At 50.4% G+C, this 27,118-nt stretch overlaps 1 protein-coding gene across 3 annotated transcripts in view; it reads left to right on the top strand.

Moving 5' to 3' along the window:
- Positions 1 to 1,101: 1,101 nt before the first annotated feature.
- The window catches only part of Camsap1 (calmodulin regulated spectrin associated protein 1), a 58,940-nt gene continuing 32,923 nt past the window's right edge, over positions 1,102 to 27,118 (top strand). For all 3 annotated transcript variants that reach the window (XM_042681016.1, XM_042681015.1, XM_042681019.1), the window contains exon 1: positions 1,102 to 1,336. In XM_042681016.1, the coding sequence (XP_042536950.1) occupies positions 1,180 to 1,336 (157 nt within the window). In that variant the 5' untranslated portion in view covers positions 1,102 to 1,179. The remainder of the gene's footprint in view (positions 1,337 to 27,118) is intronic.

Here is a 27,118-nt window from a genome sequence, read left to right as displayed (position 1 = left end):
AAGGCCTGGATGCAGGACTCAAGTGGCGGAGCGCCTGCATAGCCAGGCGGTCCCGAGATGAGCCCGGCGCCGCAGAAACAGGCAAACGCCGGCGGGGTGGCGGGGTGCAGGCGCCTCCCCGCGCACAGCCCGCGCACGCCGGGCCTCCCTTCCGGCCCCCGGCCCCGGGCGGCCTCGCCCGCACGCCCGGCCCGGCGCGGAGCGGCGCGTCCTCGCCACCCCCGCCGCGCTTCCGGGCGCTGGGCCGGGCCGGGCCCGCGAGGGCCCCGGAGCGCCCCGGCCAACAAGGCTCCCGGCCCGCGAGGGCAGGCCGGCGCCCGCTCGCAGCCCACCCGCAGGTCCCGGCTCTGCGGGGCCGCGCCGCCCGGGTGGCCGGGGACCCCGTGAGCCCCGCTCGGGCTGGGCGGCCCTGGGGTCGCCGACGGCCGGCGCGGGGCCCGTGCGAGCCTCACTCAGGGGCGTCCGCGGGCCCGAGGCTCTCAAGGGAATAGCGGGGGGACCGGGCCCGGCCCGGCCCCGTTCCGAGGACCTAGAGACGGAGGCCCGGACCCCCGCGGCAGGCTCTGGAGGCGGCAGCCCCAGTCTCCGGCCTACTGCGCCTGCGGAAGGGGGCGGGGCGCGGGAGCGAGACGCCACTACTGCGCCTGCGGAAGGAAAAGGGGCGGCGACAAGCGGACGAGGGCCCGAGGCAAGGCCTCTGGTGAGCCTTCTGCGCCTGCGGAAGGGGGCGGGGCGGGGCGGGGCGGGCGTTTCGATGGCACCTGCCCGTGGGCCGGGTCGCAGGCGTTGCTTACCGCGCCTGCGGGAAAGGGGCGGGGCTGCGAGAGGCGTTAGCTGCGCCTGCGTGCGGTGGCTGCTGGGCGCTCGCTCCGCCCGTTGGCCGCCGCCTCAGCCGCCGCCTCCCAGGAGCCGCGCACGCGCCGCCGACTCAGCCCCGCCACCGCCGCCGCTGCCGCCGCCGCCTCCCCCGGCCCGCGCCCGCCCCGGCCCGCGCCCGCCCGCCGCCGCCTCCCTGGCCCGCTCGGCGCCTCCTCGGCCTCGGCTCGGCGCCCGCAGCATGCAGCAGCAGCCCGGGCGGCGGCGGCGGCCGTGAGGCGAGGGCCGCGCGCCCCGGCCGGCCGGCCCGGGAGGGCGGCGGCGCCTTTGTTGAGGCCGGGCCGCCGCGGCCTTTGTCTGCAGATGGTGGACGCCGGCGGCCGCGCCGCCGCGGACGGCTGGAGGAGGATGGAAGCCCCGCCGGACGGCACCGACCTGGTGCCGCTGGACCGCTACGACGCGGCGCGGGCCAAGATCGCCGCCAACCTGCAGTGGATCTGCGCGAAGGCCTACGGCCTAGGTGGGCGGGGGCGGCGGGAGGACGGGCCCGTGCGGGGGCCGTGCGGGGCCGGGCCGGCGGGAGGACGGGGCCGTGCGGGGGCCGTGCGGGGCCGGGCCGGCGGGAGGACGGGGCCGTGCGGGGCCGGGGCCGTGCGGGGCCGGGGCCGTGCGGGGCCGGGGCGGCGGGAGGATTGGGCCCTTGCGGGGGCCGGGGTTGGTCGGGCTGAGCGGGGACGCGGGCCCGGCCGGCGGGAGGACGGGCCCGTGCGGGGGCCGGGGTTGGTCGGGCTGAGCGGGGACGCGGGGCCGGGGCCGCGCGGGGACGGACGGGGTCCGTGCGGGGGCCGGGGTTGGTCGGGCTGAGCGGGGCCGCGGAGCCTGGGGGCGGCAGGCCGGGCCGGGGGCCGGGCGGGGACACGGGGCGTGGGGAGACGGGGCTGGGGATCGGGCGGTGGGCCCGCCGGGGCCGGGCGCGGTGTCGGCCGCCCCCCTGCCGTCCCGGGGGCCCCGCCAGCCCCGCGCTGCAGGCCCTTGCGGTCGGGCCGCGCCCGGAGTGCGCCCGCGCCGTCCTTGCTCCGAGTCCCGGGGGGCGGAGGGGGCTGCGGGCTCCCGAGTGGAGTGTCGGCCCGCCCCGCGGCTCCCGCTCGTCCCCGGGCCTGGTAGCCGCCGCCCCGAGCCCTGTCTCCGGCCTCGCGAGGCCGGGTGGGCCGAGGCCGCGTCCTAGGGGACAGCCTCGATTCTTAGCCGTCCTCCCGCGTCTGAAGATTGGTACCTAGGAAACGGGGGCGGTGGACGCCTCTAGACTGTCCGTCCCACTCCTGTGCAGCCCAGCGAGCCCCTGCGCCGGTGCCCGGCGGGGGACCGGTGACCCTGCGTGCATCCCGGGCAAGGCCTCATGCGGAGTGGGTCGGGGTGCTCGCGCCTCTGCGCCCTGACCGTGCCAGGCCGGGTGCCGTCGCAAGTGGGATGGTCCCGCGTGTCCTGTGTTTAGTGCAATGTTCAGATACTTAGGAGTCCCCTTCAATCTGAAGCTTAAGTCACCTTTTTGTCTGATGACATCGTCGCCTGAGACCGAAGTTTAAAAAAGGGCGAGCTAAGAGAGTGCGGAAGTGGTGCTGAGGAAGGCACCTTGAATGCTTATGTGGTCATGTGAAAATGCAGCCCCTCGTATAACCGATTGGTTCTAATAAAGAACGTTGGGGGGACGTGTGAGCAGACCAATTCTGAAAACTCGCTGGGCAGGCATTCTTGTGCCACAGCGGCTTGGGCCTTAGCTGGCCTCCAGTTAGTCAGAAGGACAAACATGTTTTGTGAGTCTCAGGGATTAAATACACTGCTTTGTTTTAAACTTGCCTTAGTGGCTTGCAAGTTAGGAAATAGTTCTTTTCCAGTTTTAAGTCTTGTAGTCCTCACTCACTGGTCCCGTTGGACTTCAGTCAGATGATGTGTTGGATAACCCTAAGAGTAGAACTGTTGTTAAAACAAACAAAAACTAAAAAACACCTTAGAAATAATGCTGGAGTGGACACTGGGAGCCAGGCCTTCGGTGGCCACCCACCTTTGTGGGCCCCACACCTCACCCTGTCCTCCTGGCCACTGCCAGCCTGGGTTGGATGTTGTTTTATGTCAATTGCACTGCCGAGTTTTATGTGATTTTCACACTTTCTTTTGAGGTTTGCTTTCTTTACCCTACATTGTATTGTTGGTTTTCTCCTGCGTTGTCTTGATTCTCTACATGTGTTCTCTGTGTTGTGCAATATTTCACTGAGGCCTATCGTTGTGCACCAGCCGCTGTTCCTAGGCACTGGCTCAGGTCTGATTTTTATTTTTCCTCTTAAAAATGGTGTATTCTTTGGCCTAAGTTCAAGGTTTCATTCCTGTGTGGTGGTTTTGTTTTTGGTGATGGGTGGCTTGTGCATGGCAGATACCGCTGAGCTACACCCAGAGCTCTTTGTGCGTATTGAAAATTGCCCATTTACAAATGGCTTAGATTATACCAGCGAGTGGCAGATAGACTCAGAAACGTATAAACACTTCCATGATTAGTTCTTCAGAGTCCTTAGCAAGTGAGTCTGTGTGTATTTTGTTGTGTTTAGCCTTGGCATTTGCCAGTTAGGTACAGATCAGTGCTGGTCTCTCAGGGTCTGGATCAGGTAAGCAGACCTTTATTCCCTAGGATCAGATTGCTCTTCAGTACTTGTTAGCTTCTCAATAGTGAGGCAAAAACCTGATAAATGATACAGGCTTTGAAAATGTGAAATTATTGAAAAGTTGGGCCTTTAAAGATTTCACATGAGAGCAGGAATTGAAGAGCAGGTACCGTCCTGGGACAGAAGTCTGAGGTGCCTTGTTGATTTGGGATGAGTCCTTTGCTAAAAGAAAGCCCGTGCTGCCAGTTTTAAGAGTCTGATTTCTGTTCTGTTTTGCTAAATGAGGGCATTTCTGTTCGATTCCTAGCCCTAGGAAGGAGGCAGGTGTAATTACTATTTTGTTTATCTTTTGCTTGGTCATGGGGCTTGAACTTCAGGGCCTGGGCACTGTCCCTGAGCTCTTTAGCTCAAAGCTAACGCTCTAACACTGCCACTTCTGATTTTCTGGTGGTTCATTGGAGATAAGAGTCTCATAGATTTTCCTGCCTGGGCTGGCTTTGAACCATGATCCTCAGATCTCAGCCTCCTGAGTAGGCTAGGATTACAGATGTAAGCATCCTGCGCTTAACTTTTTTAAATTGGGATTATTTAACTTTACCAGTTTGGGAGCTTCCAACTCAGATGACCAGAAAGACCGAGCTAAGCTTGGCTGGAGAGACTTCATTTATTTGTGGTATGGAGGTCACAAGCTGGATAAGAACTTGTTATCTAGCATGGAGTGTAACTTGCAGGAAAGGAGTAGGGGGGGCAGATGGCAGGATGGTAGATTTTTTTCCCCTTAAAACACTTTACCCAAGTGGGGGGAACCTTTGTTTCTTGTTTGGAACTCCTCATGCTCTTGAGTGTAGGTTAATGTTCACTAGACATGGCGCTTTCATTGGTAAGTCAGCTTTAGGTGTGCTTGCTGGGAAAGTGGCTTGGATGCTTCATGTGTTCTATAATTGTTCATTAGGTCCTGAAGTGAGACCAGTTTTCCTTCCTGTATAAATTGGAAGCTGGTGAAAGCATAGGGCTGGCCTCTGGGGGCTGGCAGCTTCCTCTGCTTGTTTCAGGGACTGTCCCGTCTGTAGCAGGTGGCAGGCCCCAGGAGCTCACCTGGGTGACCTTGGGCGTATGGTTATATGGAAACAATCGTACATGTCTGTAGCAGGCTGGAGATGTGGCACAGTGGTGGAGCGCCTGCCTTACAAGTGCCCTGAGCTCAAGCCACAGTGCCACCAAACCACAACAAAAACAGATAAGCAGGAGGGAGTTTGTTTAGGCTGCAAGAACAAGTGGTAACAATTTACTTTTTTTTTTTTTTGTCAGTCATGGGCCTGAACTCTAGGCCTGGGCGCTGTCCCTCTGCTCCTCAGCTCAAGGCCAGAGCTCTACCACTTGAGCCACAGCACCACTTCCGACTTTTTCTGATTATGTGGTGCTGAGGAATCGAACCCAAGGCTTCATGCATGCAATGCAAGCGCTCTACCACTGAGCCACCTTCCCAGCCCAAGTGGTAACAATTTGGATGAGAATTGCAGTAAACTGACAGAAAAGGAAAGGAGTACTTGGAATACATTTTATAGGCTAGAGTGCTGGGCCTAGGCAGTCTTGGTTTTTCCCTCTGTGTATTTCATGTGTGTCTTTAGCAAACTCAGGCATCTGGCCTTGGTTTCAGGGGTCAGTGGTGCTTTTCTCTCTCCAGGACAGTGAAAAAGCCAGGGAAGTATGAGAAGGCTCCCGGCTTTGTGAGGGAGTTGTGTGCTCAATGGAAGCTGGCTGACTTGTCCCTCTGCCCTGGGCTGCCCTGAACCTTGGCCCCCAGGTGAGCCTTCAGCCTTCTCCTTCCAGCACACCTGGCCTGACCAGGGCCTGCCACGGCTGCTGGCAGGAATGCTACCCCCCTCTTCTCTCTTGTTCTCCCGTTCTCCTCTCAATGGACTTATTCAGCCTATTGACTTGAAAGGCATGTGGTAGAGTAAGAGGTTCCCAGAGGACCTGTGAAGCTGGGTTCAATAACTTGGTGTTGGCAAACATGGCGTAGGCTCTGGTTTGCTTAGTTGAGATTAGAGGGAGACCCCTTAGTAACCAGATGCAGGGGTCTCTAGGTTGTTTTGTCGTAGTGATATCTGGTCAAAAAGAATCTCTCCATGGACTCCTTTTGGCTTGCCAACCCTTTCCCCACTTGGGGCCACTTCCAGGGCAGCCCGCCCCAGACAGCAGTGTGCCTGCCATCCTTTGCAGAGCAGAGGCAGTGGCCAGGTTGTTGTAGGTTTGGTCGGATTATTGGTTTATGAGTTTGGATTATGTTTTAAATAGCCATGTTGTTCTTGGCAAGGTCTGGCATGAAGGGTCAGGGCAGCTTTGAGTGTTTATGAACATTGGAAGTGATGCTGTGGGCTGCTGTCTGGTCAGCAGTGTGACCTTCCCTTCACTGGGGTGTCTTGAGAACAGCCTGTCTTCTGGCTGGTTGAGCTTGCAGTATGTGGGGGGGGGGTAAGGGGGTAGGGTCCTGGTTGTCACATTTAGTACTGTTTCCCCTGTGCAGAGTGCTCAAGTATTTGTTGAACAGAGGATTAGGAAGATGTGTTTTATGGCTCAGTCCTGGTGGCCAGAAGTGGGGGAATTCATATTTCTAGAGTGTCAGCTTATTTTTCTTTCTGCCCTGATGCCACAAGTATTAACAGAACAATTAAATATCAGGAGTAATATATAAATTCATCTTTAAGTTTGATCTGTAAACCAGTTCTTTAAGACTGACTCTCAAAAGTGTCAGCTACTGTTGTTCTTCAAGGTGCTTAACTTTGGGCAAATAATCTCCAAATAGCCGTTAATATTTTCTTTCCATTGTATTTATTCTGGAGAAATTACTGGCTTTTTTTTTTTTTTTTGCAGTCACGGGGCTTGTACTCTGGGCTGGGCACTGTCCCTGAGCTCTTCTGCTCAAGACTAGTGCTGTACCACTTGAGCCACAGCGCCACTTCCAGCGACTGGCTTTTTTAGTAGCCTGATAGTGTCTTGTGCACCAGTGCCCTTTCCTCACTTCCTAGTTGTACTATGGAAAGACTCTGCTTGCTGTAAATTTTAATCTTGCCTGGTCTGTATAGAGCCAATATTACATTAATGACTGATGATAATTGAATGGTACCCACACACACACAATTTTTCAGTCGTGGGGCTTGAACTCAGAGCCTGGGCATTGTCCCTGAGCTCTTTTGCTCAAGGCTAGCTCTCTACCACATTCTGGTTTTCTGGTGGTTCATTGAAGATAAGAGTCTCATGGGGGGGCTGGGATGTAGCTCAGTGGCAAAGTGCTTGCCTAGCAAGTACGACGTCCTGGGTTCAATCCTCAGTACCAAAAAAGAAAAGACAAAAAAAAAAAAAAAGAAAATAATGTATTAAAAAAAAAAAGACTCATGGACTTTCCTGCCTGAGCTGGCTTTGAACCAGAGTCCTCACATCTCAGCCTCCTGAGTAGCTAGGGTTATAGGATTGAGCCACTGGCGCAGCCATAGTTTTGTTTTAAAGGGAATACGAAGAGGTGATTACATAGTGCGTGGTGCCTTCTCTCCTGTTGATGAAGAAATCCCATGAATTAGGGCCACCCAAAGGAAACAGGGCTAGGGCAGGAGGCGGTGTGGTGTCCCCACGGTGCTGAGGAGGAAGGAGCACCTGGGGCCGCAGAGGGGAGCCTCCGCACAGAATGAGGTGCTGGGGGGCCTCATGGGTTGACAGGCCTTGACAGATGGAGAAAGCTTGGGTCACCCCAAAGAAGAGGGGAGGACATCTTCCCATGCCACTTTGCAGCAGCCAGGTGTTTTCAGGCACTGGTAGACAGGATTTATTGAAGCAGACGCACGGTGGATCAAAATGGTAGGGGATTAGTTTGGAAACAGTTTGGGCCCAGGTTAAGAGTGTCCCTCTGTCTGGGGTTTCTTTGGTAGGCGCCTGGTAAGGCTTGTCAATAGGGGGTGGCGTGCTGAGAGAGTAAGCCTGGGAAGATGCATTTAGCAGGCGGGAGTGGGAGGAGGCGTAGAGGGATAGAACATCTGGGGAGATGTGGTTGCAGCTGAACCTGCAGCCTGTCTTTTTTGTTGGCAATGGAAATGAGAAGGGAGGGTGGACTCCGGGACATTCTCAAGGCAGATTCCAGGAGGCTGTATTGATTGGCGGCAGTGGAGGAGGCGGGCCTTCAGTGCCGACTTGGTATCCTAAACAGGGTAGGAAGGCTTTGTTGTTTCACGGTTTTTCTTCTTTCACGGCTTTTGTTTTTCATGTATAGAAAGATGATTTTTGACTTTTTATTCTATTTCTGACTTCTTTACTGAGCTGCCTAGCCTTTTCTTTCTCCTCCCTGAGACTGAACTTGCGCAAGCTAAGCTGCTTTTTCTCATATTGGTAGCCCTTAACTGTTAATGAGAGTTATGTTCAAACAAAGCCTTGCATAGACTGAAAATATTGTAAATCAGAAACATAGTTTAAACTGGATGCCAGTAGCTCTCATCTGTAAGTCTAGCTATTCAGGAGGCTGAGATCAAATGATCATGAGTTGAGGCCATCTTGGGCAGAAAAGTCTGGTATACTCTATCTCCAGTTAGGCAGCAAAATTCTGGACTGTGGGCATGGTTTAGGTGGCAGAGTGCCAGCCCAGAGTAAGAAAGCTGAGTGAGAGCTCAAGGCCCTGAGTTTAAGCCCTGATTCCACCACATACACGTGTATGTGCGTGCGCACGCACACCCCCCTATTGCTCCCTTTAGTGCCTTGGTTGCGATCCCAGCATTGGCGCACTCATAGCCTGGGAAGAGCTCAGAACTCAAAAGTTTGACTTGTTTTGAGTGCATACTATTTATTTTTGTTGTATTTGTTTGAGTGCATACTATTTTATTTTTGTTGTATTTGTTTACTTATGCAGAGTCCTCAAACATACTGTGTAGCTCAGGCTGGCTATGGACTCATAGTTTTGAACTTATGAATCTCCTGTCTCAGCCTCTATGTGTATTTTTCTTTTGTACATGGGAAAGTTGAAAAATCCTGTGTTGGTGATAGTGCTGCTAGTTTGTTTAAATACCCTTCATCACTGAAAATTTAACCAATCAAAACTTAAGCTAGTTATCGGTTTATTGGAACATTGCGTTACAGCTTGTCCCACGTGGAGCTTCTATAATCAAGGCTGCATCGGTAGAGTCTGGTGTGGTAGCTTACTTAGGAGGAGGTGCCACCGGCAGGGCAGAGGAAAGGAGGGAGTGGTGCTCCCTTCACAGAAACCAGAATGTTCCGTTAAACCAAGTGACACAGTGCATAGCCTAGCTTGGTGAGAATCGACGGAGGCCTATGGGGGAAACAAAGTCCACTATGGAGGCAGAGGGGAGGGCAGTTAAACACTGAGATGCTTGGACATAGACCAAAGATCTTGGAATGCCATGAATGACTGACCAATAAATTGATAAATCCTTGCAAGAATTTTGCTCTGAATTAGTTGGAGAGCCATTGGATTTCTCTGAGGAGGGAAGAAATATAGGGATTCTGGCTCTTCTATTAGATTTATATTGGACCTTTGGGAAAACCATTTTTTTTTCTTTTAGTAAATAATTCTTTTTTTTGGGGGGGTGGTCCAGTCATGGGGCCTGAACTCTGGGCCTGGGCACTGTCCCTCAGCTCAAGGCTAGTGCTCTACCACTTGAGCCACAGCACCACTTCCAGCTTTTTTCTTTTTGCTTATGTGGTGCTGAGGAATCGAACCCAGGGAGCGCTCTACCACTGAGCCACCTTCCCAGCCCCGGTTCTTTTTTTTTTTTTAAATATACAGAGGAGTTACATACATTACAGTTACACACATAGGTAATGGGTACATTTTTGTTGAACATTGTTACCCCTTCCCAAACCATTATTTTGAAGTATTATTTATTTACAATAAAACATAAGCGCATAGCTGGGCAAGTTTAACCTGAGGTCCACAGCTACAGCCATGGCCACAATCAAGAGAAAGAATGTGTTGTGTTCCCTCTGAGTCCCTGTGTCTCCGGTCCAGGGCTTCCCTGACCTGCTTCCTGTTCTTCAGACCAGACCTGTCTTTCTGGTGTCTCCTGTTACCTGAGCACAGGGGCTGCATCCAGTTTCCTCACTCAGCACGGCTTTTCTGAGATTCGTCTGTGAATGCTGTGACAGGACTTCATCGTGTGTCTAGTCGTATGTACTTACCCATTTGCCTGCTGGTGATTTTTGGGGTGATTTCCAGTTTTTGGCTATTACCCCTAAAGTTACTCCAGGTTTTCATTTGTGTGGACAGATGTTGTATCTTCAGTGGCTGGGTTTGGAGCTCCTGGGTCCCTCTGTAGATTACAGGGGTATAGGGAGCTTGACAAGGCAAGACCCAGTTGTTTTCCAGAGTGGTTTCATCATTGTTTCCCAGCAGCCATGTGTAAGTGTGACAGTGTGTTCTGTCAGCACTTGGTGTTGTCAGTCTTTAGTTTTAGCCATTTAAGTGGATGGATTGTGCATCTCCCTTTGCTTTTGGTATTCAAATCCCGGGTTATTGATAATGGGCTTTCCATGTGAATTTTTTTGTGACATATCTTTTAAAATCTTGGCTAGCCGGGCACCGGTGGCTCATGCCTGTAATCCTAGCTACTCAGGAGGCTGAGATCTGAGGATCACGGTTCAAATCCAGCTGAGGCAGGAAAGTCCATGAGACTCTTATCTCCAGTTAACCACTCAGAAAACCAGAAATGGTATGTGGCTCAAGTGGTAGAGTGCTCGCCGTGAGTTGAATGAAGAGCTGAGGGACAGTGCCCGGGTCAAGCCCCATGACAAACAAAAAACAAACAAAACAAAAAACTTAGCTAACTGAAAAATAAAGTTTTAACCTTCAGATATTTGAAGTTGTGAAAAATACTACAGAAGACTTGAGTATCTTTACCCAAATTCCTAACAGTAATAACCTTTGTAAAAACTAGAATATTACAACCAGGAAATTTGGCCTTGGAATAATTTATTGTAGAACATTCCCACCTTCAACACTCTTCTGTTGCTATTTATAGGCATACCTGCCTTACTTCTGCTTTGGGCATATTTTACTCTTTTCTAGTCCCCCTCTCTATACCCCCTATCCTGGGGCTTGAACTCAGGGCCTGGGCACTGCCCCTGAGCTGCTTTTTTTTTTTTTTTTTTTTCTCAAGGTTAGCACTCTACCGCTTGAGCCACAGTGTCACTTCCGGCTTTTTCTGTTTATGTGGTGCTGAGGAATCGAACCCAGGGCCTCAGGCATGCAAGGCAAGCACTCTACCACTGAGCCACCTTCCCAGCCCACTTCTGACTTTTTCTGTTTATGTGGTACTGAGAAATCAAATCATCAAATCCAGGACTTCACACATGCTAGGCAAGGACTCTACCACTAAGCCACATTGCCAGCCTAGTTTCTTTTTTTCTTAAAAAGCTTAAGTTTTGGGGCTGGGAAGGTGGCTCAGTGGTAGAGCGCTTGCCTTGCATGCTCGAGGCCCTGGGTTTGATTCCTCAGCACCACATAAGCAAAAAGAAAAAAGCCGGAAGTGGCGCTGTGGCTCAAGTGGTAGAGTGCTAGCCTTGAGCTGAAGAGCTGAGGGACAGTGTCCAGGCCAGAGTTCAGGCCCCACGACCGGACCCCCCCCCCCCAAAAAAAAAAAAAAAAAAAAAAAAGCTTAAGTTTTGACAGAAATAAGGCTTGAGCAGCTAATGCCTGAAAACATTAACTGAAAACTAGTGTCACTGTACTATTGTCAACTAAGCAGGCATTGAGGAAGGGATCTTTACCAGAGGTAAAAGTACCTATTGTCTTGATAACTCGAAATTAAAAGCCAAAACTGAATAATTAATAAGGTTAGGTCTTTTTTATTGTGGCAGAAAATACGTAAAATTTACCATGTTAACATGTGCAATTAACTAAATGGCACTTTTCCTAGTTTCTTGAGCTGAGCTCTGCAGGTGTGGCTCAGACCTTCCCTCTTTTTTGTGCCATCCGGGTTGCCTTAGCTGCCCCGTATGTTGCAGTAGGTTATATTTTCATTTTCTTCTGGTTCGGTGTATTTATACACATTTATTTTGATGCTTCCTGTTTGGCCCAATGTCTTATTTCATTTGGGTTGCTCTTACAGAAATACCTTAGAGTGGACACAGATTTATAGATCACAGTTCTGCTGGTTGGGAAGTCCAAGGTCAGGGACCTGGCCGGTTGAGTGTCTTGTGCGGCCAGTTTCCTGGCTCATAAATGGTGCCTTTTGTGTGTTCTCATGTGGTAGAAGGGCAGAGGAACTCTCTCAGCCTCTTTATAAGGATAGTAGTGTCTGTCCTGAGGGAGCACTCTCAGTACCTCATTAATAATGGGAATACACATAGTCAGAATGTAGCAGCTATTAATTAGTATTATCATTCCAAGTGTTTAGATTTTCCTTTTGTTGCTATTTTTAGTGTGAGTTTATTACGGTGAGATAGTGTTTTGATTTCTGCTCTTCTAAATGTCTTTAGTAAAGTGTGCTTTAGGACCTATCATCGGGTCTGTTTTGGTGGAATGCTCTGGTGTGTAGCAAGGTTCATCTGAGACTCCTCTGTTCCCCTTTCTTTTCCTCATCCCTCGTGCTGAGGAGAGGCCTGCCGTAGGTGTCAGCACAGCCTGGGGAAGCAGTGGTCCCTTGTGATGCAGTCTGGACCGCCACAGATCTCATCATGTCAAACCTTCCACTCTAAAACCCCTGCTCTGACCCTACCAGAACCTTGGCACCCGCCTCACGTGGAAAGGGATGGATGGTTGACAGTGGGAAAGTAACAGGGGGATACCATTCTTATGCTGTAAATGTGGGAATACTCAGAGTGTTCAGTTGGAGGTGTAGCCCCACCTGCTTTGCAGACATAAGACCCTGAGTTAAACCCAATTTTAGTACCCCCTCCCCCAAAATAAAACAAATGTGCAGAACAACAAACTGTTACTTTAGAGGTTGCTGTGGACTTTTTGCCACCTCTCCCAGGCTTCCCTAATCTTGTTGTTGTTGTTGATGATGATTGTGGGGCATGAACTTAGGGCTTGAGCACTGTTCCTGAGCTCTTTCGCTCAATGCTAACTCTTTTTTTTTGGGGGGGGGTCAGTTGTGGGGCTTGAACTCTGGGCCTGGGCACTGTCCCTCAGCTCTTCAGCTCAAGGCTAGTGCTCTACCTCTTGAGCCACAGTGCTACTTCTGGTTTTCTGGTGGTTTATTGGAGATGAGCATCTCATAGACTTTCCTGCCCAGGCTGGCTTTGAACTATGATCCTCAGATCTCAGCCTCCTGAGTAGCTAGGATTACAGGCATGAGATACCAGCGCCCGGTGAGGGCTAACACTCTTATTGCTTTAAGCCACAGCTCCACTTCTAGTTTTTAGTGGTTAATTGGAGATAAAAGTCTCGTGGACTGGGACAGCGCCCAGGCCCAGAGTTCAGGCCCCACAACCGGACCAAAAAAAAAAAAGAGTCTCGTGGACTTTCTTACTCAGGCTGGCTTTGAACCATGATCCTCAGGTCTCAGCCTCCAGAGTAGCTAGGATTACAGGCCTGAGCCACCTATCCTAATCTTTTAATGGTCTATTTTTTTCACAATATTCTTTGTAACCTCTCTTTATGATTTCTCATATGCATTGGCTGGCCACCTGAGAATCTAATCACAGGAGGTCTAATTGGTTTTGGAAGAACAGGGGGCTTTGCTGAAGAGAAAGATCCTGCAACAGGTTTCCTGCCCATTGTCTTTGTCTTCAGAGCAATTAGAGGGAGAAGGGGAGGAGTTAAGCCTCATTACTGTAGTGATAAGCCTTTGTTGTTACTGTAGTGATAAGCCTTTATTGTAAGCACCCCTCTAATGTTTACTGTTCCTTTAAATAAACTCCCTAATTGATGCTTTTTGGCACTTTCTTCCCTGCCTTGGCTCTGGACTGTCAGCTAAGCTGCTAGCCTGCCTGCCCTTAGGCAGTGGCTGCTTTTGGCTTAAACTCAGGGCCTGGGAGCTGTCCTTGAGCTTGTGTGTTCAAGGCTAGTGTACTCGCACTGAGCCCAGCTCTACTTCTGGCCTTCTATAGTTAAATGGAGAGAAGTCTCATGGACTTTATGCTGGGTCTGGCTTGAACTATGATGCTCAGCCCGCAGCCTCCGGGAAACTAGGGTGACAGGTGTGAGCCACCAGTGTCTGCTGCTTGCCGCCCAAGCATGGCTTCAGTTGCAGAAGGATCCGCCCCAGCCTGTGCTGGACCTTTTCCATCACAGACCTCATCACAAACACCCCATTTTCACCTTGGCCAGAGGGGAGCGCTTCTCCTGGTGGCCAGCAGAAGGCCTGTGACTAGTACAAATGCCACTGTCCATTTTCTAGGGCTGCTATGATCTGGACAACACACAGGATTTGTGTGGACATTCTCGCCACACTCCTTTCTCTAGAAGCAGGCTGTTTGGCTCACTGTGAAAGTCAGCTGAGTCACCTTCCTGCGCTGCTCCCAGTGTGGCGGCATTTGGCCCAGTAGAAGGGCTCCTGCCTCCTTTCTCCTCTGTTTCATTAGAGAGGGTGGTAGTGGCGCTTGAGCCATCTTGTGATGAAGGCGGTGGCCGCAGTCTGAGGGGCATCAGCGGCAGTGGTGATGAGAGGTAGCCACAGAGCTTCAGAGTGGCCAGGGCAAAAATGACAGAGCGGACAGTATCAGAGGGTGGAAACAGAGAGGGTGGTAGTGTATGTATGTACAAAGAAAGATCAGAGGCTGTCAAGAGGCTGATAGCAGAAACCGCGGGCCCTGGTCTCTGGAAGACTTCTAGAAAGCTGCCAAGTCTAAGGACAAGTTCTCAGCCAGTCTAGCCCCAGAGCTAGAATACTAGTGACCAGCCAGGGGGAATCCTGACACCCCAGGCCTGAGGTTCATGCAAGAGCTGTGAACTCCAGGAGATGCTGTCTGCTGCAGTCTAAGGCCAGCCACCATTTGGTATCTTTGGGAGCTCAGGGTCACAAAAGCTGCCAAGTGCTGAGACTGCTGGTTGTGAAAGCCTGGAGCAGTAAGCCGCAACCTGAGTGCCCGAGCCCCAAGCCTGGCTTCTGAAGTGAGAGCAGTGGACCTCTAACTCTTAGGGCTAGAGCTGTGAGTCCAGCCCCTAGGCCGTGGTGCTTGAGAGCTCAGGATTGCCAGCACTGGGAGAGCTTCTTGTCTGTGCATGGTTCCAGTCTGGGTAGAGAAAAAGAGCCCGGCCAGCGGGTGGGTGACGGTACACTTACGTGACTTTCATATGTTGCTGTGCTGTTGTTTTACTGTCTGAGGGGCAGAACCCTATTTCTATTTACGTGTCTCCTTCCACTGCTCTGTGTGTGTGTATTTGTGCACGCTTGCTAGTTCTAGAACTTGAACTCAGGACTTTGTGCTCTCACCTGGCTGATATCTATCACTTCTGGCTTTTTTTTTTTTTTTTTTTTTGTGGAGGGGTTGGTTACTATTCCTGGGGCTTGAATTCAGGGCCCGGGCACTGTCCCCAAACTTGTTTTGCTCAAGCCTGGTGCTCTACAACTGGAACCATAGCTCCACTTCCAGCTTTTAGCTGGTTAATTGGAGGTAAGTGTCTCACAGACTTCTCTGCCTCACCTGGCTTCGAACTTAGATCCTCAGATCACAGCCTCCTGAGTAGCTAGGATTGTTGGTGTGAACCACTGGTGCCCAGTCACTTTGTGGACTTTCCTCTCTCAGCTGGCTTCAGATCTTAGCCTTCTGAGTAGCTAGGATCACAGGCGTGAGCTACCAGTGCCTGGCTTCTATCTACTTCTAAATGCCATTATTGTGTATGGTATTAGAGTTTTTGCTTGTCATCATATACCACTTTAGAAACTAAAGGACAGCCTGTAGTATTTATCACATTACTTGTCTCTCTCCAGTATTTTTTTCTTGATGTGCAGGATTTTTTTTTTTTTTTAATCATTTCCCCCCTTTGGAGAAGGAACTCTTTTGGCTGTCTTCTAGATATGTTGGGGACAAATTCTTTAATTTTCTCACATGAGAGTATCTTTATTTCCCTTTTATTGCTTAAGGGTAGTTTTACTGCATGTGGGATTTGTAGCTGACAGTGCTATTTCCTGAGTGTTTAGATATAGACACTACTTCCCGGTAGCTGACAGCAGTTTTCCCTGTGGAAGTGGGTGCTACTTCCTGGTGGCTGTCAGTGGTTTTTCCTGTGCAAGTGGGCACGACTTGCTGGTGGCTGACAGCAGTTTTCCCTGAGCATTTGAAAATGGGCGCTACTTCCTGGAGGTGACCCCAAGTTGCCCATGGGGAATTCACTGTTGTTGGACTAGGCATTGTGCCTTTTCTCTAGACTGCTTCAAGGCCTTTTGTCTTTAATTTTAGATCTTTGAAATGATGTATTTTGGCCTACATTTCTTTGTATTTCTGCTCTTGGGTGTTTACTCAGGGTTCTGAGATGTGTGGATTTCTATCTTTGGCTGTAATTGATTCAGTCATTACTTGACCAAATGCCCTGTGGGCAGCGTTCTTTTCTCTTCCTGAGGCAGCAGGCATGTCCAGTAGTAGGTCTTCTATAACTTTTCCACCGCTTCCACAGACTCTGTCCTTTCTTCTCCCCAGTGCTAGGTTCCATTCTCTCTGCCTCTTGTTCAGATTGTTCACAACTTGACTGATTCTGTCCTCTGTCACTGCCTGTTCAGTTAGTTTTTTTTTTGGATCCGGTCGTAGGGCCTGAACTCTGGACCTGGTCGCTGTCCCTCAGCTCTTCAGCTCAAGGCTAGTGCTCTACCACTTGAGCCACAGCGCCACTTCTGGCTTTTTTCTTTTTGCTTAGGTGGTGCTGAGGAATCAAACCCAGGGCCTCATGCATGCAAGGCAAGCGCTCTACCACTGAGCCACCTTCCCAGCCAATGTTCAGTTAGTTTTTAAATGTCTTACTATATTTTTTATTTCTATATTTGGTTCTTACGTTAAAAAAATTTTATTAGCTGGGTGCTGCTGACTCGTACTTGTAATCCTTGCTACTCAGGAGGCTGAGCTCTGGAGGAACACAGTTGGAAGCTAGCCCGGATGGGAAAATAGCCATCAAAAAGCAGGGGTGGGGCTGGGAAGGTGGCTCAGTGGTCAAGCGCTTGCCTTGCATGCGTGAAGCCCAGGGTTCGATTCCTCAGCACCACATAAGCAGAAAAAGCCCAGAAGTGGTGCTGTGGCTCAAGTCCCAGAGTGCTAACCTTGAACTGAAGAGCTGAGGGAAAGCATACAGACCCAGAGTTCAGGCCCAAAGACTGACCAAAAAAAAAAAAAGTAGGGGTGTGGCCAGGCGCCAGTGGCTCACGCCTGTATTCCTGGCTATTAATACTTTATTAATATTTTTTTATTGTGAAAATACTGTACTGAGGGGTTACAATTACATGAGCAAAGTAATGAGCATATTTCTTAACAAGCCTCCTCCTTTGTTTCCCCTTCCCACCCCTGCCCTCCCATCTCGCTCCACCCACACCAAAGTTGTAAAGTTCGTTTTTCGACATAACATCTTGTATATCTCATTGTTGCAATGGGTCCACCTGTATCCCTATTTAAACAATTTGTTTTTTCCCTTCCCTTCCCCAAATTACACCAATATCAAATACAGTGAAAATGATATGGAACCAACAACGATGCCCCTCAGTCGATGAATGGATCAAGAAAATGTGGTATATATACACATTGGAATTGTATGCCTCCATCAGAAAGAATGACATTGCCCCAAATGTTAGGTAATGGAAAGACTTGGAAAAATTATATTAAGTGAAGTAAGCCAGGCCCAAAGAAACATAAGTCCCATGGTTTCCCTTATTTGCAATAACTAGTATGTCTGAGACAAGCAGAAAAGGTCAGATACGTTCATGTTAGGCAAAATGAACCCCAAGATAAGGACTCAAATGGTTTTTCTTTCTTCCTGTTGTTTCTAACATATTTATAAGATTATTTCTTTGTTGCTTTGTATGTCCTTCCCAGGAGACTCTTTTTTTTTTTTTTTTTGGTCAGTCGTGGGGCTTGAACCCTGGGTCTGGGCACTGTCCCTCTTCAGTTGAAGGCAAGCGCTCTACCACTTGAACCATAGCACCATTTCCCCCAGGAGACTCTTATCCCCAACTAACTACTCAACTATCGGAAGTGGTGCTGTAGCTCAAAGTGGTAGAGCGCTAGCCTTGAGCACAAAGAGGCTCAGGAACAGTGCCCTGACGAAGCCCCATAACCAACAACAATAACAACAAAAAGGGGTGTGGCTCAAATGATAGCGTATTAGCTGAGCAAACACACTAAGCAAGTAAGCAGACTGGCCCTGAGTTCAAACCTCTGTACCTACACACACAGACACACATAAGTACACAGACATATACATGTACACACATATACCTTTCTTTGCTGAAACTTTCCAGTTTTATTTATAATTTATAATTGCTTCTAGAATCATTTTATGAATGCTGCTTTAAAATCCTTGTCAGATAATTTCAGCACTTTCATCTTGGAAATTGTGTTAGTTGTTCATCTTTTTCTTTCTTTTTTTTTTGTGGGTTGTGGGGCTTGAACTCTGGGCCTGGGCGCTCTCCCTCAGCTAGTGTTCTACCACTTGAGCCACAGTGCCACTTTTGGTTTTCTGAGTGATTTATTGGAGATAAGAGTCTCATGGACTTTCCTGCCTAGGCTTTGAGTCGTGATCCTCAGATCTCAGCCTCCTGAGTAGCTAGGATTATAGGTGTGAGCCACTGGCACCCAGCTCTTTCATTTTTATTTTGGTCAGTCAAGGGGCTTGAACTCAAGGCCTGAGTGCTATTGTTGAGCTTTTGTGCTCAAGGCTAGTGCTCTACCATTTTGAGCCACAGTGCCATTTTGGGTTTTCTGGTGGTTAATTGGAGATAAGAATCTCAGCCAGCCCTGGCTTTGAACTACAATCCTCAGATCTCAGCCTCCTGAGGAGCTAGAATTACAGGTGTGAGCTAGCAGCGCCCAGCTTCATCTTTTATTTATTTTGCCAGTCCTGGGGTTTGAATGCAGGGCCTGGGCACACTGTCCCTGAGCTTATTTTTGCTTAGGGCTAGCACTCAGCCACTTGAGCCACAGCACCACTTCTGATTGAGCCACAGCACCACTTCCAGCTTTTTCTGTGTTTGTGGTACTGAGGAGTCGAACCCAGGGCTTCATGCATGCTAGGCAAGCACTCTGCCATTGAGCCACATTCCCAACCCATCTTATTAAAGAGATGATTTGCAATTTTTTTTTTTTCTTTTTCAGTTGTCAGGCTTGAACTCTGGGCCTGGGTGCTGTCCCTCAGCTCTACAGCTCAAGGCTACCTAGCACTCTACCACTTGAGCCACAGTGCCACTTCTGGTTTTCGGGTGGTTAACTGGAGAAAAGAGTCTCATGGACTTTCCTGCCTGAGCTGGCTTTGAACCACAATCCTCAGATCTCAGCCTCCTGAGTAGTTAGGATTATAGGCATGAGCCACTGGCACCTGGCGCAATCACTTGGGCCAGTCAGTATGTTAGGACACTGAACAGTTGGATGTTATTTTATTTTTTAGGTCTAGGCCTGGGACTTGAGCCTGCTACCTGATGCTTTTGCTCATTGGCTAGTCCTCTACCAACGGAGCCACACTTCCAACCTCTCAGATTAAAAAAATTTCAACCAACAGTCCCATGGACATTTACTTGTCGTGGCTTCCCCTGTGAGCTGTGATTCCAGTGTTGTCCCATGCCCCAGCCTGTGATGCTGTTTCATCTGATCTCTGTGAGTCTGTGGGTAATGGCTGAGGGCAGGACAAGCTTCCCACCCTGGGCAGCAGGGCTCTGGCGCAGGTAGGGTCTGCCTCCCAGTCAGAAAGCATCCCAGGCAGCGTGAAAAAGTATTGGTTGTGGTTGGACACCCTTCCTCCAGCAGATGAAACGTGGGTCCCACCTGGTGTTTTAGAGTGACGTGTTTGTCTGGAGCTCCCCCCTCCCCCCGTCCGCGTGGGGAGAGGAGCCTTGCGACTAGCAGCAAAGGGAGAGAACCTCTGTCTCCATGTCGGTGCTCCTGCTGAGGCCCTCCTTGCTGGCTCCTTGGCACAAGGAGCCTCTGCTTTCAGGAAGGACTGTCATCGGCCTGGTGGGGAAGGCGAGTGAGTGAGTTCCAGCTGGTGCTTTGTTGTAGGATCCCTTGCTGGAATCTGTGGCCAGGGTGGGGATTAGCTGCCTGCATGCTTCATTTGCTGTCCTGAGTCAGTGAGCACCAGGCCTGGCCTGGGGCACAGGGCAGTAGGTCGGGGTGTGTGCTGCTGCGGTCCTGCACCTAGTGTTCCTTTGCTCTTCTCTTCCATTTTCCTTTTCTTGGCCTCAAGTTCAGGGTTTGTAGTTGACACCTAGAGGAACAGTGGAGGCTCGGCTGCCAGCCTGGCCTGCCCAGGAACCTCTTGTAGCCACTTGGAAATACGGATTTCCTCAATATTACTGTGACGCACCTCAGTGTGTGGGCTTCCTTCTCCAATAGAAAGTATTAGTACCTATGTGTCCCTTAAGCCAGTGCTGTTACAAATACAATGCAAGCCACACAGCAATTTAAAATTTTCTTTCTTTTTTTATTGTGAAAATACTGTACAGAGGGGTTACAATTACATGGGCAAGATAATGAGTACATTTATCAAGCATTGTAGCCTCCTTTGTTTCCCCTTCCCATCCCTTCCCAGCCTCCCCCCGCCCTCCCACCCAATCCTCTCCCCCCCTACCCCCCCCCCCCCCCCCCGCACCAAGCAATTTAAAATTTTCTGTTAGTCACATTAAAAAGCAAACCAGCTGGGTGCCAGTGGCTCACACCTGTAACCCTAGTTACTCAGAAGGCTGAGATCTGAGGATCACGGTTCAAAGCCAGCCCAGGCAGGAAAGTCTGTGAGACTCTTATCTCCAATGAACCACCAGAAAACCAGAAGTGACACTGTGGCTCAAGTGGAGAGTGCTAGCCTTGAGTTGAAGAGCTCATGGATAGTGCCCAGACCCAGAGTTCAAGACCCGTGACCAACAACAACAACAAAAGTAAAACAAATGAAACTAATTTTAATGATATACTTCAACCCAATAAATCTAATCAACCTAGTAAATTATTGACATTTAACTTTTTGTCCTATGTCTGTGAAATCCATCATGCATTTACAGTGGTTGGCACTTTGAGTATGCCTTGGTTTTGGCATAACCACACTGGGCTTGTGGCTCCCATATCTCTAGATGTGACATGTGTTTCTACTTTTTCTTCTGTTTTCTTGGACTTTACCAGAATTTATTTTTTAGAAAAATATTTAAAGAGGCTGGGAAGGTGGCTCAGTGGTAGAGTGCTGCCTTGCATGCATGAGGCCCTGGGTTCCATTCCTTAGCATCACATAAGCAGAAAAAGCTGGAAATGGCACTGTAGCTCAAGTGGTAGAGCGCTAGCCTTGAGCTGAAGAGCTGAGGGACAGTGCCCAGGCCCAGCCTCACAACTGACAAAAAAAAGAAAAGAAAAAAAAAAAAGAAAAATATTTAAAGAGAATATACTCCTTAAAAATATTTGTGTCTATATGTTATAAGGTGAATCATCCCAGGAGCCACATGTTGAAATATGAAATATTGGAGTCTTTATCATACAGTAGTTAACAGGCTGCAGGCAGCTCGTTGTTTCAAAGCCCTGCAGCCCTCAAATACTCATAACACAGCTAGGAAACATGCTAAAGAGAGAAGAATACCAACAATCCCATTCAACTCTGACGGAGAGCTGAATTGGGACTCCATGATGACTGGAGACGAGACAGGAGACGGGAGCTGATCATGGAGACACACGTGGCATAGCATCCCCCGCTAGGCTGGTCCAGCCTGAATAAGTTGGCGTAGGGGGCAGATCACAGGAAATTCCCAGTCCCAGGCCCTGGACTGACAGATTCAGTAACTTATCAGCCAAGTGCTCACCCCTGCCTCCAGGGATCCGGGCATACCCATTACCTAGGAGGCAGGTGATGGGCAGGGCTTTCTTCCCCCAGCATGAAGACAAGATGCCAGACCCTGCCATCCACCATGTGGTCAATATGGCACCAGCCAGACCTGACCTCCTGACTTCATATGGAGGTACCCATCTGTCTCCTGTCTATCCATCTACTCATCTACTTGTGTATATCTCAGATATAAGACTTACTGTAAAAAACAATTACTGACACTGTTCACACTGTTTTGTCATTTTTGCCTGCCTACATGTGTTTCTTCAGGCCCAGAGCACTGTTTCTCCAAGGTTAGTAGGCTACTCAAGAAGCTCAAGATAATATCTTTCTTTTTGAAGAACACTGTCATCATTATCATCATCATCATCATTATTAATACTATGGATGTTGTTTCAGTATGTTGTCCAGGCTGGTCTTGACCTCCTGTGCTTAAGTGATCTTCGGACAATAGCTGTGACTGTAGAAGTGTACCGCCACATCCTGCTCACACATTCTGGGGGAGATTGATGCCCGCTTCCCCTCACACTGCCTGCCCCGCCTCGCATAGAGGCCTCCAGGTTGGCTCCAACCACAGTGGGGGCTGTCCCACCCGGCGTGCCCTGGAGTCCAGATTTTGTTCTTAAATACCAGAACTGCACCTTATCTGGAGTAGCCATGTCCTTCAGGAGCGGGGTGAGGGCCCCAGGGGAAATGGACCCTGGTGGGGTCTTTACTCCCACAGTATGCAGGGATGGTCTCTGTATTGTCCTCAGGTTTTCTGGAGGGGAGGGTAGACCTGTCTGCTTCTCCTAGTTCCTGGAAGCCTTTCTTTGTCTTTGTCTACTCGCTGCTGGTTCTTCCTCTGTTGTGCTGATACTGGTTATTCAGTCTGGCTTAGTCGTGGGCTGGCTCCTCAGGTATCTTGCTGCTGTTCTGTGTGCTAGCATTGGTAACTGGTGCACTCATGTTTTCCTGATGAAGTGTGATTTGTGCATGAGGAAGCCCTTGCCTTGACCAGGGTGGAGAGACTCAGGCATGACCTTGCAAACCACTACTTCCATTTGTCCCTCTGTTCCTTGTAGCATCTCTCTGTCCTTCCAGTTTGAACTTGAAAGAGAGCTGGGGGGCTGTCGAAGGTGGCAGATCATGGCATTCCCAGGGTGGGTCCTCTGCATTGAGGCAGTCCCAGTGTCTGCGACCCCTGGCCCAGGTCTTTGAAGGTGAGGCTGGTCTTTGAAGGTGCCAGCTAAGGAGGGTAGGAGGTGTAGTTGTTCCTCACACCTGCTATCTTCTGGGTTGTGTTTGTTTATTTGTTTGTTTTCCAAGCGTTTTCTGGTAGTTTTTCCATTCATTTCAAGTGTTTGTTCTTATTTCTGGGAGCATAGTTGTAAGAACTTCTCCAGGCTGTTTGTGGACTATTCCAACATTGTGCTTGTATGTCTTGTCATTTGGGGAGGGGGTTACAGGTTCCCCAGCCTCTCCTTTTGTTGTGTAATTCGGAGTAGTATATTGGACATTTGGACTATTACAGTTTGCTACATCCGGGCCTGTTAGAAATCCAGGAGATGCCAGTGTTGTTTGTTTAGCAACTGGTCCTCCCCTCCCCCCGGTTGGTTGAGTGGAGATGGCAAGTCTTGGCCTGCTCCCAGTGGGCTGAGTCTGCACAGCCCTCATCCTTCTGGGCGTTGAGTGCCAGCATGAAACTAGGTCGTGGTGAAATGCCAAGGTGTGGCCCTCCCAGTGTTGTCATGCTGGTGGATGTGGACCACTGGGGTCTCCAGGATGTCCCCCAGAGGTCCTGAGATCTCCTTATCCCTCCTCTGCTCTGACCAGAAGCCCAGTCTGGACACAGCCCCCCAGGAGAGCGGAGCAGGGTGCCAGACCTGAGTTGCTGCCGTGGCCTAGTGTTGGTGATAGCGCCCTCTGGTGGGAGGCAGAGGACAGGTGTGGGCTTGTACTTGCCCACCTCTCCTCCGCTGCCTCTCCAGTTGGCTTCTCTCCCATGCCTGTCACTTGGTGTTGCCAGTCTGCCCTGCCTGTCCTTGGTTTTCACTGTGCCCTCTTGCTGTTTGACTTGGGTCACATGGGTATTGATTTTCATATTTCATTTTCTTGTGCTTATGATCTCTACATACTGTACCTCTGTTGGAAAGCCTCCATGGCACCCCACAGGACTTCCACACCTGTCCTGAGTGGGGCTCTCCTACCCTTGTGGCCCTGCTTCACAGCCTCAGTTCTCTAGAAGCTTCCTGTGCCCTGTCCTGTAGCAGCGCCGGAAGCTAGGCGCCCCTCCCCCCCCCCCCCCCCCCCCCCCCCCCCCCCCCGCTTTCTCTCTAAGCCTACTTGGCTTAGTTCATTCCCTTGTTTTGTGTCCTGAGGGCAGGTCAGCCTGCCTGCGTCCCAACAACCCTAGAACAAGGGCAGGCATTAATAGGTGCTCAATTAAGGCCTGGTTGGATACGTTAAAGGTCCAATTTGTCTCTCCTATATACTTGCAAACTATGTGGCTTACTAAAATTGTTCAAGGGTCATTTGTATGTTTCTATCTTGTCTGGAACTCCAGGCCCCATACTGCACCCCACTCCAAGTTCTGGGCTGTTTCCTGCACCCAGAGTTCCTTGTATACCTCCCACACATTCCATGCCATGTGGAATTTGCCTGCTGGCTTTTCTGTTCTCTTGAGAGCCTCAGTCTGGGCAGTGATGCTCACCTCCCTGGTGGCTCATTATTGCCGAGTGAATACACATGGTTCTAACTACCTGTCTTCATGGCTTATAGAAGAAATGAAAGATGTCACCAGAAATAGATCTGGAGTATTTATAAAGTTATGTTTTAACAATGGAACAGAAGCCTGGGTGAGGGTACACAAAGCCCCTGATGTTCACTGAGCTCTGGCTGTAGACAGTTGCTGCTCAGGTGGGCCAGAGGAGCAGGGCTGTGCTGGACACAGCAGGCTGGGCTGGAGTGAAGGAGCCTGCCAGGGGCGGCTGTTCTAGCAATGCAGTCTCTCTGCTCCTCCACTGTGAACTTGGTGCGTGCACAGTTGCTTCTCTGACTCCTGTTCATACGTGATTCCAAGAGCTGACGGTGTGAACCACTTTGTGCCTGATGCTTGAAAGGTGCCCTGGAAAACACTGTCACCCAGTGTGTATCCTCCAGAGAGACATGGCCTTCCTGGCTGTTTCCTTCAGTCTTGCCAGCTTCTACATTCAGTTCAGAGGTGTGTTTGTACCATGGCACAAAGACACTGTGGGCTTCAGCATCCTTCCTGGATCCTCCCGGCTTCTATCAAAGGCTAGCACTGGCTTGCACCTATTACGCATCACCCCCACACAGAGCCTGGGCCCTGTGGGATCTCCTATGGGTTTTGGCAGTTCCTGCCTTCCCACAGATATCCAGGTGACAGGGAGAGAGGTTGAGCCGGCCTGTGAGGAGGCATGCCACCGTGGAGCCGTCACATAGATAGCTTAGGGAAGTGGCTGGGATTGGAGTATACATTTGTGGATAGCCGTGTGTCAAGGATCGGTCAACCGAGGCTGAATGAGGTCACCTGAGGGCATGGTAGAATGTGCCATTTGTAGGCTATTGGACAAGCAAGCTAGAAGTGGACAGAGACTGAAGTGGAAAAGAGTAGAGGGTGCTTGAAGTGTCTTGGAAATGAGGTGGAGGGTGGCTCTTACTGAAGCCCTGGCCATCGGCTGCTTCTGGTGGTCACTTGAGTAAAGAAAGGGCTAGAGGCCATTACATCCTTTTTCCGACAGTGATGCGAGTATCTAAAGCATCACTGGATTATGAGACGCTGTTCAGCCCTTCCCCAGCATGTCCCTGTTCAGAACCAGGTCTTGCACCTCTGAGAGTGCACTCTTGCCAGCCCTGGCCGCTGTGCCAAGGTTCCTTGGGTTCTCGGCTAGTATGGGATTTGAGCCTTGAGGTCTGAGCCTGGGCGGGGCCCCAACCTGCCCGAGCAGGAGCTGATGCCACGCAGCTTTGTTGTGGCAACTGTGACCAAGTTGTGTGTGCTCTGCAGCGCCTCAACACTATGCAGGGCTGTGTCAGTGCTGCACATGCTGTGGAGAAGGAAGGGGCTGGGAAGGAAACGTTACAATTGTAGGGCAGTGACTCGGTTCACAGCCCTGCTGTTAGACCAGTTCTCAGGAATCCTAGCTGTAGGAAACAAACAAGGAGCTGGGCGCTGGTGGCTCACACCTGTTATCCTAGCTACTCAGGAGTCTGAGATCTGAGAATCACAGTTCTAAGCCAGCCCAGGCAGGAAAGTCGGTGAGACTCTTATCTCCAATAAACCATCAGAAAACTGGAAGTGGCTGTGGCTCAAGTGGTAGAGCGCTTGCCTTTAGCTGAAGAGCTGAGTGACAGTGCCCAAGCCCAGAGTCCAAGCCCCACGACTGACCAAAAAAAAAAAAAAAGAAGAAGAAGAAGAAAAAAAGAAAGAAAGAAAAAGAAACAAGGGAATTGAGGAGGTGCTCCTGGGGTTTCTGAAATTAGTGTTCACCCTTGGGATTGGCATCAGAAGACCCACCCTGACACAGGGAGATCTGGCTGTCCACTGCTGGCAGGGTCCCTTTCCTGTGTTTCCGTCTGTTTCAAATGCTGGGTGTTGGTAGGATTCTGTTCTGTTCATTCTTTTTTGGTGTACTAGGGTTCACACTTGGGGCTTTGCACTTGCTTGGGCTTGGTGGGTGTTCTTCCACTTGACTCGCACTCCCAGCCCTTTTTGCTTTCAAGTAGGGCTTCACTTTTTGCTCAGTCTGGCCTGGACCATGATTTTCCTACTTAGGCTTTTCGAAAAACTGGGGTGACAGACATATCATAGCGCCAAGGTTTTATTGGTTGAGATATGAGGTCTTGTGACCTTTTTGCCTGGATTGCCTTTGAACTGCCATCTTCCCTGTCTCCTGTTGGCTAGGTTGTAAGTGTGAGCTACTGTACCTTACTTGGTGGATCTTCTTCAGCACTTTTTTTTTTCTTGTAAGTGCCAGGGCTTCAACTCAGGCTTCACATTCACTTTGCTTTCTTGCTCATGGATGACACTTTACCATCTGATATGTAGCTTTGGATAGCCTTTTGCTATTGATATACCTTCACCTAGCTTACTGCTTTAATTAGAGATGGAGACCCATAGACTTTCTGCTTCAGCTGGCTTTGAACCTCAATTGTCCAAGTGTCAGACCCTTGAATAGCTAGGACTAGAGGTCTGATCCGGCAACAGCTGGCTCAGAAGCTCTTCTTGACGATAGTGACCCTTCCTAAATGCTTCTCAGGCTAGGGGCGGTTCTGGGCTGGTGGTTCTACAGAGAGGAATGAGCTTTCCCTGGGAGTTTTATTTCCCAGATTTGACTATAATTCCCTCACGCACATGGGACAGCTGTCGATTTCTTCCTTGGTTGGGCAGTGCAGAGAAGGGCTGGAAGGAATGGTGGCGCGTTTGCCTGGTGCACGTGTGCAAGTGGCTCCGGGGTGGTGGTGTGAGGCCGGCAGTGCTGCACTCAGGCCCAGCTGGTGAGGATTCAGAGCTGGTTGTTTCTGCCTATGACCTTGGGCGTTCCCTTTCCCTCAGTTTTCTCTTGTCTCTGATGTGGGGACGGTGGTCTTGATTTGATTTGTAGTGCTGATAAAGTTCACGTAAAGAATTAAATGCTGCATGGTCCAAACACGAGTGAAGGCTGGTTGCTGCTGTTCTGTGTGGTTCTAGCAGCACTGGACCCGGCTCTCTCTTCAG

The sequence above is a fragment of the Dipodomys spectabilis genome, unplaced genomic scaffold, assembly GCF_019054845.1.
Source record: "Dipodomys spectabilis isolate Male_0828 unplaced genomic scaffold, ASM1905484v1 ptg000067l, whole genome shotgun sequence".
Lineage (NCBI taxonomy): Eukaryota > Metazoa > Chordata > Mammalia > Rodentia > Heteromyidae > Dipodomys > Dipodomys spectabilis.
The sequence above is the reverse complement of the archived record's forward strand: the minus strand, read 5'-3'. Positions and strand labels throughout refer to the sequence as shown.